Source organism: Eschrichtius robustus, chromosome 6 (genome assembly GCF_028021215.1).
Source record: "Eschrichtius robustus isolate mEscRob2 chromosome 6, mEscRob2.pri, whole genome shotgun sequence".
Classification (NCBI taxonomy): domain Eukaryota; kingdom Metazoa; phylum Chordata; class Mammalia; order Artiodactyla; family Eschrichtiidae; genus Eschrichtius; species Eschrichtius robustus.
The window spans coordinates 62,620,870-62,634,038 of record NC_090829.1 but is presented as its reverse complement, the minus strand read 5'-3'; the positions used below and the strand labels follow the sequence as shown (position 1 = coordinate 62,634,038).

Here is a 13,169-nt window from a genome sequence, read left to right as displayed (position 1 = left end):
CAAGGTCTCTTCTGAAGTTGCAGTCAAGCTATTGGCTGGGGCTGCAGTTAGTCATCTCAAAGCTCAAAGGGGGCTGGAGGATCCACTTGCACCTTCCCTCACAGGATTGTTGACAGGCGTCACTTCCTTGCTGGCTGTTGGCTGGAAGCCTCAGCTTCTTGCTACTTGGGCCTCTCCATAGCAGCTGTCTTCCTTTAGAGCAAATGACCCAAGAAAGACTGAGAGAGCTATCAAGATGGAAGCTGTAGTGCCTTCATAACTTAATTTCAGAAGTGGTACACCAACACTATTGTATTCTATTGGCATAGAGATCAACCCAGGAACAATGTGGAGGGAACAACATAGGATGTAAATACCTGGAGGTGGGGATTGCTGGGGGCCATTGTGGAAGCTGGTTACCACAGTGATCTAGACTGGGGAAAAAAATCTTTGTCAGGTCCTGGGTTAACTAACTTGCCCATTCATTCATTCATTCATTCAGCCAACATTTATGGAAACCCACAAGCTCCAGGCACTGTTCTTGGTGCTGAGGATCCATTGGAGAAAAGGGCAAAATCCCTGCCATCAGGGACATTAGAATAAATTACATGAGGGTGAAAAGTGCCGTGATAGGGAAATTCAGGACTGTGGGAACAGGTGTGGAAAGGCAAGAATGGCTTCCTGGAGGAAAGAACAAAATGACATTGAAAATAATGTCAAGTGGCTTACAGGGTAAGTGGTTGGGAAGGTAGTGTGGGAAATCGAGGACAGATATTATGGGGAGATCCAGACAGCAGGCAGGAATGCAGGGTTCAGTCAGTGGGAGCAGAGTCTTCCACAGGCCAGGACTCAGGACCAGGATGCCAGCCCTGGGAGTCAGGAGTAAGATCACGGCTAGTTTGGTCCCCTGCTAGTCAGCAGGCTGTTGATGCAGGAGAGCAGACACTGTGAATAAGATGGGGGGCTTCAGAGAGGAGGCTGAGGCTTGGCTCTCAGAACCAGAGTAAGGGTCACAGGGAACCAATTCTGAGAGGCTAGTGCTGTCCTCTAAGCATTGCCTTATAATCCCTAAATCCTCCCTGCAAGAGGACCAGATTGGTGCTAGAGGTTGTACCTCAGCTGTGGGAAGGAAGGTTTAGAGGCTGGAGGGAGAAATCTCAGATTGGCCAAGTTTGTCTTTGGTGCCAACTCATTGCTCATTCCTCTCCTACCAGCTTGGTATTCTCATAGCGCCTCCAAGTTCTCGGGACCACCCCTTCCACGCTTATCCCAGCTGGCCTTTCCACTGTCAGTGCCCTCAGTCTCAGCCCATTGCCCAGGATTTATCCTGCCACACACCCCCCGACTCCTTTCTGCTGACCCATAAAGGAGAGCCCTGCCACAGACTTTATGGCCATGGTCTGGCCTCAATAACTGAGGATGCAGAATTTACTGTATCTGACTATTGGCACAGAAAAACAAAGTCTCTTCTGGGAAAGTAGATGTTGGGTGTTGGCTGATCTGATTACATGTGACTATTGATTGGATTCACCACTTGTGGACTCAGGTAAACTGTTTGTCACCATCTGTGGGCAAGATTGAAGTTCCATAATCCATATTAGGTCAGCTTAACCTTGTAGGAAAGAGTAGCTGCTTTGGCCATGTGGGAAATAGGTGCTGCTGCCTCTCTGTCTCCCATCAGTAATCCTGTAGAACCTTCCCCATCAAGCCCAGGGATGGCTGGAACCAGGAGGAGGGCAGCTCTCCCTTTTCATTAATAACATCAATATGACATCTCCCACCGCTCCTGCGGCCGTGACTAGCTATCAAGGGCCGTGCATGTGCCAGGTGCTCTGCTCAGCTCTCTACATCACAACCTCGTGAATGCTCACAGTGGCATGGTAGCATAGGAATGATCACAGGCATTTACAGAGATTGTGTTGCTTCTCCAAGGTCACATGGCCATCAGTGGTGGAACCAGGATGGAACTCTGGTGTATTTGACTCCAAACCTCTGCTCTTTCAGCTGGGTTCAAATATCTGTGGTATGGATTTCTTTGCTTGTTCAAGGCTCTGAAGGGTCATATGCTTGATGTTGGGACCCAGTCCCCCAACCTCCTTGGACACACCCTGCTCCCTTTTGGTTCTTTTCTCCTAAGTCTCTGGATGCTCTCATGTGCCCACTGTCAGGACTTCTCTTCCAGAAAAGGCCTGGTAGCGAGCAAAGTCTGGGATATCATCAAGAAACTGAAACCAGGGGGGAGTGGAAGGTGGCCAGAAATGAAATTCCAGGATTCAGTGCTTCTGACCAAGCAATAGGGAAGAGGCAGGAAAGTGCATTTGATGGTAGACCGACCTGAACTTCTTAAAAAGCAGCAAAATCTACAACCGATAACCTTTATTGAGTACCTACTATACATCAGGCCCCTGGGCCAAGCACACTAAATATATTATCTCATTTAATCCTCATGACAAACCCATGAGGTTGTTACCACTAAAATTTCCATTATACAGAAGACAAACCTGAGGCCCAAGGAGGTGAAGTCACATGGTCCTACAGTGGCAGAGTTGGGAATTGGGCTCTGCTCCTCTGGCTCCATAGCCTGAGCTCTGAACCACCGTGCCAGTCTGCCTTTTTGTACTCGCATTGGTTTTCCAGATCATTTCGGAGCGCACCAAGCCCAGGATGCATGAGTTCCAGTCTGAGGTGTTCATGATCATCGGTGGCTGCACGAAGGATGAACGGTTTGTGGCGGAGGTAACCTGCCTGGACCCCCTGAGGCGCAGCCGCCTGGAGGTGGCCAAGCTCCCCATGACAGAGCACGAGCTGGACAGTGAGAATAAGAAGTGGGTGGAGTTTGCATGCGTGACATTGAAAAATGAGGTCTACATCTCAGGTAAGCAGAAGCCACGTGATGCCAAAGCCAGCCCCCAAGGCACTACGTGTTTTCCTGAGTGAGAGCCAGGCAACCATCCCAGAAGAATTACTGTGGATGGCACTGATCTAGCACTAACTGGGTCAGGATATGGAAACAAGGCACTCAGATGGTCTTATCGTGGAGAGGGAATAATTACTGAGTGAACCCTAATCCTTGAGCAGTATTGTAGTAGGAACTGGAGGAGCAGGCAGGTAGGACTTCCTTCATGGAAAAGGAAGAAGGAAAGTGGTACTAGAGTTTATTCGGTGTCTGCTATAGGCATAGGACACTGAGCTAGCCACTGGGAATACAGTAATGAATAAAAATGTCTGCTCTTCCCCCCAAATCTGACCTCTCCCCTCAAGTTTATTAGGTCTTACTTTTAGATGCTCCAATAGCATCCAGTACTTTTTCATTTCTTACTTCTAAGTTGTTTGCTTAATTATTTATAACTGCTCTATGCCTGTTTCCCACTAGTCCTTAAATTCCATGAATCAACACTGTATTCCCAATACCTAGCGCTGTGTCTGGGCATAGTAAATGCTCAATAAATATTTATTAAATGATGTAATCTCTACCATCTTTACAGCATAGTAGATGAATTTACTCTTTGGTAGCAATTAATTATTGCCTCTCACATCAACTCTATAAGGTAGGTGATTTTAATCTCCGGATTACAAATAGAGAAAACTGAGGCTCAGAAAGGTATGGAACTTACCTAAAGTCACACACTGGTAAGTGTCAGGCAGGATTCCAATCCATGTTCTCTGAGTCTCATGCTCTCCCATGACATCAAAAGCCACCTAGCTCTTCTTGCAGCACCAAGGGAAAAGACAAACATCCCTTTCCCTTCTCTTGGAGGTTTTCTTTAATTTGAACTTGTTTTGGAAAGAGCTTATTCCCAGAGCTGGTCTCCTCCAAGATAAAGGGCAGGTCAGTTCTTCTTTGAGTCTATTAATACCACAGACAGGGGTTTAGTTTTCTTTTATCTTATAGAAACATTTTTTAATTGTTGTAGAAGATTTAAGCAATACAGGGAGTGTAAAGTAAAATATGGCAGTTTCTCTGTGCCATTACAATCCTACATGTTTTAATTTTTTTTTTTTACAAAAATGGTTTTGCATTGTCTTAGAGTAAGTAATGCCAGCTGCTGTAACAAACCCTAAATCTCAATGAATCACCACAGTATTATGTGTGGGTTGGGGGAGAGCACCTGCTCCACTCAGTCATTCAGGGACCCAGGCTCCTTCTGTCTCATGATGAAGCTGTTTCCAGACGTGACCTTCAAGCCTGATGCATTTCGGGAAGAGAGAGAAACCCAACAAGTTGCGAAGGCACACCTGCTCACAACAGCCTTGGCCTGGACATGAGGCATCAGTTCTGCTCACATTCTATTGGCAGAACCAGCCGCATGCCCTCCCTGCACCCCCGCCCCCCATGCAGCGGGGCTGGGAAATGTAGTTTAGCTGTGTACCCAGGAGGAAAAGACAGGTTTGGTAATCACGGTCAGTCTTTGCCACATACACTACACATAGTGTTTTATTCTACAACTTGTCTTTTGTCCGTCTTCAATTTGTTGTTGTCTTTTTAAAAATGATATAGGCTGCTAACACATATATATGGAATCTTAAAAAAAAAAAAAAAAGGTCACGAAGAACCTAGGGGCAAGACGGGAATAAAGATGCAGACCTACTAGAGAATGGACTTGAGGACATGGGGAGGGGGAAGGGTAAGCTGGGACAAAGTGAGAGAGTGGCATGGACATATATACACTACCAAACGTAAAATAGATAGCTAGTGGGAAGCAGCCGCATAGCACAGGGAGATCAGCTCGGTGCTTTGTGACCACCTAGAGGGGTGAGATAGGGAGGGTGCGAGGGAGGGAGATGCAAGAGGGAAGAGATATGGGGATATATGTATATGTATAAATGATTCACTTTGTTATAAAGCAGAAACTAACACACCATTGTAAAGCAATTATACTCCAATAAAAACGTTAAAAAAATAAAAATGATACAGGCGATACATGAAAGCATGCTTGTTGTACTAAATCAGCAGAAATGTGTACTCAACTAACAATCTGTTCTGAACGTCATTACATGTTGGTATAATTGATCTACTGTATGTGTTAAGCAATATAATACATGTAAAGTGCAGCACAATCCCAGGCACGTGGTGAGAGCTCAGCAGTGTTAGTCGTCATTATCATTACTGTGAGGATTGTTATTACTGCTCACTTCACCAGCTTCAGGGCTGTCTATTGAATGAATGAACCATAGTTTTTTTCAGCTTTTATTTTCCCACTGAAAAAAATACTGCAATAGGCATTTTCATACACATATATTTATGAACTTGTGCTGATATATGGAGATTCCTGGAAGTGGTCATAAGATGTGTAAATTTAGAATTTTTGTAGATATTGCTAAATTGTCCTCCAGAAAGTTTGTACCAATTTACAGTTCAACCAATGATGAATGTCAGCTCCCATTTTCTACATCCTTGTTAACATTTTTTATTATCAATTACATTTTTAATAGACTCGGGTGTGTAAATTTACACTCATAGATCGTTAATGAGGTTGAATATATTTTCATATATTTATTAGCTAAACGTATCTGTTTTTGAAAAATGATCTGTTCCTACCCTTTGTTTTTCTATTGGTTGTCTTTTCCTTATTAATTTTTTGGAGTTCTTATTATATATCCTTTGCTATTTGTATTACAAATACTTTCTCCCAGACAGTGGATGTCTTTTAACTTTGATTTATATTTTATATAGTAACTTTCTTTTCTATATGTTCGAGGTTTCTTGTCATGCTTAGAAAGCCCCTCCCCACCCCAAGATCATTAACATCTTCTCCTATATATTCTCCAGTTACTTCTATAGTATTTACGTTTAAATTTTATTTTAAGTATAATGTGAAATAGGGATCTAAATTTTTCTCTAAACAGATAGCCAATTGTTCTAATGCCATTTATTTAATAATCTCTATATCTTTTAGTCTGTTTCTGTACCTTGTTTTTAATTGATCAGTTTGTCTTATACTAGTAGCACATTCTTTTTATTATCATAGCTTTTTAGTATATTTTGATATTTGCTAGGGAGAGCTCTCTTACTCCTTCTTCTTTTTCAAAAGTTTCTTAGAAATGTTCCCAAATCTACTCTTCCAAATGAAGCTTAGAATGGTCACTTCATGTCCTGAAATCCATGAAAAGCCCTGAAGGCACCTAATATACAGGTTAACTTGGGGAGGGTTGACATCTTTGCAGTAACCTGTCTTATCATCTGTGCACATGATATGCCTGCCCAGTTAATCAGGTCTTCTTTTACATCCTGAAGTAAAAAAAATTGTCATTTTTCCCCCCTTTTTAATAAAGTTTGCATACATTTCTTTGAAAGTGTATAGTTATTTTATAATTTTGGACACTACCTGAATGGGATCAATATCACAGTGTTTTGAATAGAGACCTCTGAAAGGTATACAACCCCCCTCCCCCAGAATGGTTAAACTACATGAACAAAAAGATAACAGGAGAGGACGAAGCTCAGTCTCCCTAGCAGCCAGGGGAAACCAAACTATGACATCATTTTTCTCTCTCAGGCTGTAAAGCAAAACAAACCAACCAAAAAAACCTTCCTAATATCCACTGTGGGTGGGGTATGGGGAAAAGTCAACCAGGACAGCTTTGGAAGGTTCTTTGGTAGCACCTGTAAAAATTCAAGGTGGGCACGCCGTTGACCTAGGAATCCCACTTCTGGGCTCCACCCTTGAGAAACACTTACCCGTGACACAGAGCGTCATTAATGATATTCATTTCCACACTAGTGCACATTTTAGTCTGAAAGGTACACCCTTTGTTTTAGGTAGTTGGTAGTACTCTGTGCTGATGGGGAAATGGAAACACCAAGTCATTAAAATATTTTATTAAAGTCACCAAAAGAGTCAGTTCTCCTTTGTCTTGGTCTCTCTCCCTAACTGAATTACATATTTTCTCTTTATTGAGTTGCCTTGAAAAAATTTTTTACCAGCTCACTCTCAAATGATCTGTTGTGAGCATCTCATTCTGTTCCAATAGAAATTGTTTCAAAGTAGGACAAACCTCACTTATGTTTTTATATAGATCAGAGATATGAACCAAGAGAATTTTGTAAGATTTCGTGGTGATTTTCCCAGGTTTGTATTTATTTGAATAAATAAGCAAACATAGAACCTAAGCTGCTTTCTCATTTGCCCGCTGGTCAAGGCCCTACTATCCCCACCTGCAATCGTCCAACTTCACCTGTCCTGCCTGACTTCCTGCCCCTGAGCCTCACAAACACTGGAGTCCAGGCTCCCGTTGGTCCCCACTCGCCTAGGCAGAGTTGGGTACTACTTCCCTGAAGCCTTCTCTGGACCTAGCTCACAGAGCCTCCTCTTCTCTGAATTCTCACAGCACAGAGGTGACACATGGCACAGCCCAGTGCATGATCCACCCCAGCCTTACACTGTGTCTCCCTGTCTCCCTGTGCAGGCTCTGTCCCGGCAACCACACTGCATGCACCTTCATGATTTCTTTTGTCTGAGGGGATGGGGTGGGGGTTGGTGCTCGTCTGGGGATTTAACACTTCTGGGCCAGTGGGAAATTATGGGAGAAGCTGCATTTCTGACATATCAGTGGTTTCTTAAATGCTCTATATGTCTCCTAGGGGGCAAAGAAACACAGCACGATGTTTGGAAATATAATTCTTCAATCAACAAGTGGATTCAAATTGAGTATTTGAACATAGGCCGCTGGAGGCATAAGATGGTGGTGCTCGGGGGCAAAGTCTACGTGATCGGAGGTTTCGATGGCTTGCAGAGGATCAACAACGTGGAGACCTATGACCCCTTCCACAACTGCTGGTCGGAGGTATAGATTATTTCTATGAGTAACTCTGTATTATTGCTTCAAAGCTTAAAAAAAAAAAAGGTATCTGCCCATGTAGGTATACGGCTTTCTGATCGCTCTGCTCCCACTGAGAACATTTTTGGTGGCTCTGAGCTTCCCTCCTCATAGGAGCCATCGAGTCAGCATTGCTGATCAGGTCACGGAAATGATTTCCTTCCAGGTGGGGGAGCTCTGGGTGGGTACCTGTCCTATCCTGGCCAGAACCCCAGATGTAGACGGGAGGCTTGATCCTGTCTTGGTCTGCATGTCTTGGCCTAGAGTCTCTGTCTCCTCCGATGCCATCTGCCCTTGTCTTCTCCACATTGGGCACACCAGGATCTCTTGACCACACTGTTTGTTGAATCCAGAGTCATTTGGTAGTATTTAGAAGTCAGCCCTTATTTATTTACCTATTAGTGATGAACCATTTGCGTGCCTTCAAACAAGACTTTAGCAATGCAATCTCAGGTATATATCATACTCAAGAAAAGGCAAAGCATTGCTCATCGATGGGCATAAAGTTTCCGTTATGCAAGATGAACCAGCTCTGGGGATCTGCCATACAACATTGTGCCTATAGATAACAATACTGTATTTTACACTTTAAAATGTGTTAAGAGGGTAGATCTCATGTTAAGTATCCTTACCCCCGCCCAACACACACACAAAGGTAAGGTGACCTCACTTCCTCTATTTCCAGATTATTCCCAATTTCAAATTTTCTTTCTCCTTATCAGATTATATGTCAGAGCATGTTCCAGCTTTGGGGTGTGTGAAACATGGTCATCACAGGCACAAGCAAAGGTAGACAGGTCATGATGGCATCCAGCCAAGATCTGTTAACCTGAAAAGAACTTTACAGGGAGCCCTTAACATTTATAAGGCTGTGCCCAAGATCTTCTCAGTTTAAGTCCCATCACAAAGTTGCTCCATGACCCAAGAGGGTTATGTCAATGGGTAAGAGGCTCTTAAAAGTCCCCTTTAGTGCCCTGGGGTTCACAGGATGGAAACACAAGTCTGGCTTAACCCTCAGATCTGTATGTTGCCCCAGAGTGGGAGAATATGCTTACCTGTGGCCACCTGAAACCCTTATACCAGCTTTTCTTCCTAGCTATAAGCACCAAGGACAATGCCTGGCACATAGTAGGCACTCAGTAAATAACTTTTTGAATGAAGGAGCACATGAATAAATATGAATATGCATGTCTGAGAAAGCATTCTCCTCCAACATTGGCTGGTTTCATCTGTATAAACACTTATTCCTGTACACCCCTCCTGCCCTGAGAACTGGACTCTGGGAAAAACAGGCTAGAAACATCTGGAGCCTGGCGGGAGGGTGGGAAATGTATGCTTTGATCCTCTCTGTGTCTCAGAGGAGTCAGGCCCACAGGCCTTGTGACTTCAGGCAAAGGATTCCCTGGCTTGTGTCCCCTGGCTCCTGGCCTGTGTCCTGTTAGCCACTGCAGCAAGCTGGGCAGTGTCACTGACAGCTTCTCCCGGTGCCCTGTGTCTCTGCAGGCTGCGCCCCTCCTTATCCATGTCAGTTCCTTCGCAGCCACCAGCCATAAGAAGAAGCTCTATGTGATTGGGGGAGGGCCCAATGGGAAACTGGCCACGGACAAGACTCAGTGTTACGACCCTTCAACCAATAAGTGGAATTTAAAGTCGACCATGCCAGTAGAGGCTAAATGCATCAATGCAGTGAGTTTCCGGGACCGTATCTATGTGGTTGGTAAGTGAGCAAATGGCTTCTTATTTAACTAGGGTCCCCTACACCTGCAGCCCTGCAGATAGATCACATGAGGCCCTCCTGGGAATTCTTGAGTTCCTGGGTGATGTGGGTGGGGTTGAAAAGAAGAGAAGATGGGATTGGTCCAGGCCTTGGTGGAATTTACCTTGCAGTTCTGGAGACAGAAACAGCCCACATTTAGGAGACATACAAGACAGACGGACAATGGGGCCCAGGGGAGGAGCGAGAAATTTCTTTGGGAACAAAGTGTGTTGTAAGCATTAGCAATGCACAGAAATTGAAATATGCACCGTATAAGTGCCCAATAAATGGTAGCTATCTTTATTTCTTATTTTGTGTTCATGGGAATTTTATTCTTCCCACTTGCTTTGGGGGCTCTGAAAGGTTGCATTTAGCTGGAAGGAAAGCCTGACTAGCCAGACCACAGTTGGCATGTAATTGTTAAGGGTGATGGATCTCAACCCTGACTACTCATTAGAGTCATCTATGGAGATTTTTCCAAAAATATGGGTAGCTGGGGCTTGTGCAGACCAATAATATCAGAATGAGAAGGAGGACGCTGGCCACAGTGTCAGGTGTTTTCAATGTGCAGGTGATTTTAACGTACAGCCAGGATTGAGAACTACTGATCAAGGAAATACCAAAAATAAATAACTTCAGCAAATAAGAGCTAATCAGAGAAGGCTTCCTGAATGCAAAATATGGGAACAGATTAAGGCAAAACCCCTTCTCTCTCTTGCTTCAGGTTTCCTGTGTCTTTATGGTCAGACTAGTGACTCTGTCCCAAAGGTCTAATCTCAAGATGGGTAACTTGGGCTGGTGTCCCAGGTCATGCTCAGCCTAGAGATGCCACCACTTCTAGTCACTGCCATGTATATCAATACAATGCAAGACTTCCATGCACCAGGCCTTCTGCCAGGTGCTTTATGTGCATGGTCCTTCTGATTTCTTATCACCACCGTGGTCTTGGTGCTCATGCTTACAGATCCAAAAGTGACAGAGCTGGGATTATGAGCTGGGCCTATCTGATGCACCAGGTGGTATTTCTTCCAGGAAGCAGTCTTATGGTACATTTTGGCAGGCATGTGAAGCCAGGTGTCCTTCAGAACCTGATTAGCACCTGGCTGCAGACTTTAAAGGGCTGTGAAGTGTTTCCAGCATGAGACTTGCTGCCCCTAGTTATCCATTCTGGCTTTCTGGAGAGCCATGAATTTGCTCTTTCTATTGGCAAGATGGTAGACTTGACCTAACCAGGAGTAGGAGTTTAGTGGTTAACGGGGACGAAAACCAGAAAAACAGTGAGATGCCCACGGTGTTTCCTTTCCTCTTCAGGAGGGGCCATGAGAGCGCTGTACGCCTACAGCCCTCTGGAGGACAGCTGGTGCCTGGTGACCCAGCTCAGCCACGAGAGGGCCAGCTGCGGCATCGCGCCCTGCAACAACCGGCTCTACATCACTGGGGGGCGGGACGAGAAGAACGAGGTCATCGCCACGGTGCTGTGCTGGGACCCCGAGGCCCAGAAACTGACGGAGGAGTGCGTCCTGCCCCGGGGGGTGTCGCACCACGGCAGTGTCACCATCAGGAAGTCGTACACCCACATTCGGAGGATCGTGCCTGGAGCTGTGTCGGTCTGACTGCGGGAGCGCGGAGGGCGGAGCCACGCGGGGAGCCCTCCTCCCTCTCCCCCGCATCGGTCCCTCTAAAGCAGCTAGCGGGGCTTGAGTTACAGGCCGTGCATACATCAGGGGCTCACCGCGGCTTCCCATGGCGGCTCCTTGGAAGTCACAGCTTTGGGACTTGAGACCAGCCAGGACTGTCTGTGAGACCTACCTCAGGAGGAAAGAAGAGTAATACTTGACATTCAAGACACACCCGTCCCACGCATGCCAGGTTCGATACCGGGCACTTTTGTATACCAATGCCTTTAACCGTCAAACGACCTGGTGACTGGATTTTATTACTCCCATTTTACAGGTGAGGAAACCGAGTTTAAGAGAGGCTAAGTGATTTGCCCCTGGTCAGTCAGATTACAAGTTAGCTAAACCAGGAGTCTAAACCCAGGTCTTCCAATTTCAAAGTTAGTGTAGGTTCTGTCATGTTGTCTATCTCAGAACATGAAAAAGGCAAAACAAAACAACTCATTTTTGTTCTGACAAGTTTGCTAAAGGATTCACTCAGCAAGGCAGGGAAATAAAGGTGCTTCTTTTTTTCTTTTCTTTTTTCCCTTATATTTAAACCATTTGGGATCTTTGGTGTGGAAACCTTGGGCCCCTTGTCAAGAGCATCTCATAGGTTGTTCCACCTGACAGTTCTGGGGAGATGGGTCTGGGAAGACCTGTTTGCTATGAAAAATGTAAAAGACTTCTGTCCTCCCCATCAAAAGCCTCTATTTTTTATGATCACAGGAGGCCCATTGTGGCCTGGAACTGTCATTGCTGGACAGAACTGTACCTTCAGCACAGCCCAGTGCCCTAGCCTCTTAATGGCCAACAGTTGTATTGCTATGTAGAAAAGGTTTTTGCAGAGACTCAGAATACCGTTTTTGTTTTTCCGGGGGGGGGGGCGTGGGGAGGGTTGTTTTTGGTTTTGTTTCTTCAGTGTAAACATCCTTACATTGCTGGCCGCTGTTGAATGACTGGCTCTTCTTGACAGCATACTTTCTACTTTTTAGACAGTGATTTGGGTCCATGTCCCTGTGACCCCACCCTCCTGGAACCTTCGTTTTCAGGATCCTTTTAATCCCTTCTATTTGGTTTTTGGATCAGTTTGGCATAGTTTTGACTCAAAGAACGGCATCTGTTCTTCACTCTAAGAGATGGAGCTTTCATATGAGCTCACTGGAAAGTCATTCTAATCCCCAAATTGGGGACACAGATTAAGAGATCCTGTTTCATATGCTGTACTTAAAAAGCAATAACAGGGACTTCCCTGGTGGCGCAGTGGTTAAGAATCCGCCTGCCAATGCAGGGGACGTGGGTTCGAGCCCTGGTCCGGAGACACCCCACATGCTGCGGAGCAACTAAGCCCGTGCGCCACAACTACTGAAGCCCGTGCGCCTAGAGCCTGTGCTCCGCAACAAGAGAAGCCACCTCAATGAGAAGCCCGCGCACTGCAATGAAGAGTAGCCCCCGCTCGCCCCAAGTAGAGAAAAAGCCTGCGCACAGCAACGAAGACCCAACACAGCCAAAAAACAACAACAGCAACAACAGTAGTAACAACATAGTAACTGCATTACTTAATGTCCTTTATTTTCATCATATGATTTCAAATCTCTTTATAGAGTTTTATTTCATGTCAGATGTGCCATTGTGTGCTTGTACTTCTCAGCAGTTTGGGAAGGTAGAGGTATTACAGTTGATAGTGAATTTAACTTTCATAGAAAAGTTATGGTTAGAAGGAGCTACAGTTCAAAGCATATAAAAAGACTTGGAAAATTACAACTGAGATTTCTATTTATGCTTAGATCATTGAGGATAAATATAAATGCATGTTGGTGTTTGAAAAGCTGTGTGCCTTAGAGTTCAGCTCCGTGCTGTGAAAAGTGAGATGGGAAAATACAAACATATTTGTGGCAATTCAGAACACATACCTCACTCACAAACACTGATAACCTTAATGAAGCTCTCAGCTGAAACAA

General features: G+C 45.0%; 1 protein-coding gene across 1 annotated transcript in view; it reads left to right on the top strand.

Annotated features, from left to right (window-relative positions):
• The window catches only part of KLHL6 (kelch like family member 6), a 53,992-nt gene extending 42,826 nt beyond the window's left edge, over positions 1-11,166 (top strand). Inside the window, exons 4-7 of the mRNA XM_068545427.1 lie at positions 2,617-2,854; positions 7,562-7,764; positions 9,301-9,514; positions 10,865-11,166. Of these exons, the coding sequence (XP_068401528.1) occupies positions 2,617-2,854; positions 7,562-7,764; positions 9,301-9,514; positions 10,865-11,166 (957 nt within the window). The remainder of the gene's footprint in view (positions 1-2,616; positions 2,855-7,561; positions 7,765-9,300; positions 9,515-10,864) is intronic.
• The last annotated feature ends 2,003 nt before the right edge of the window (positions 11,167-13,169 follow it).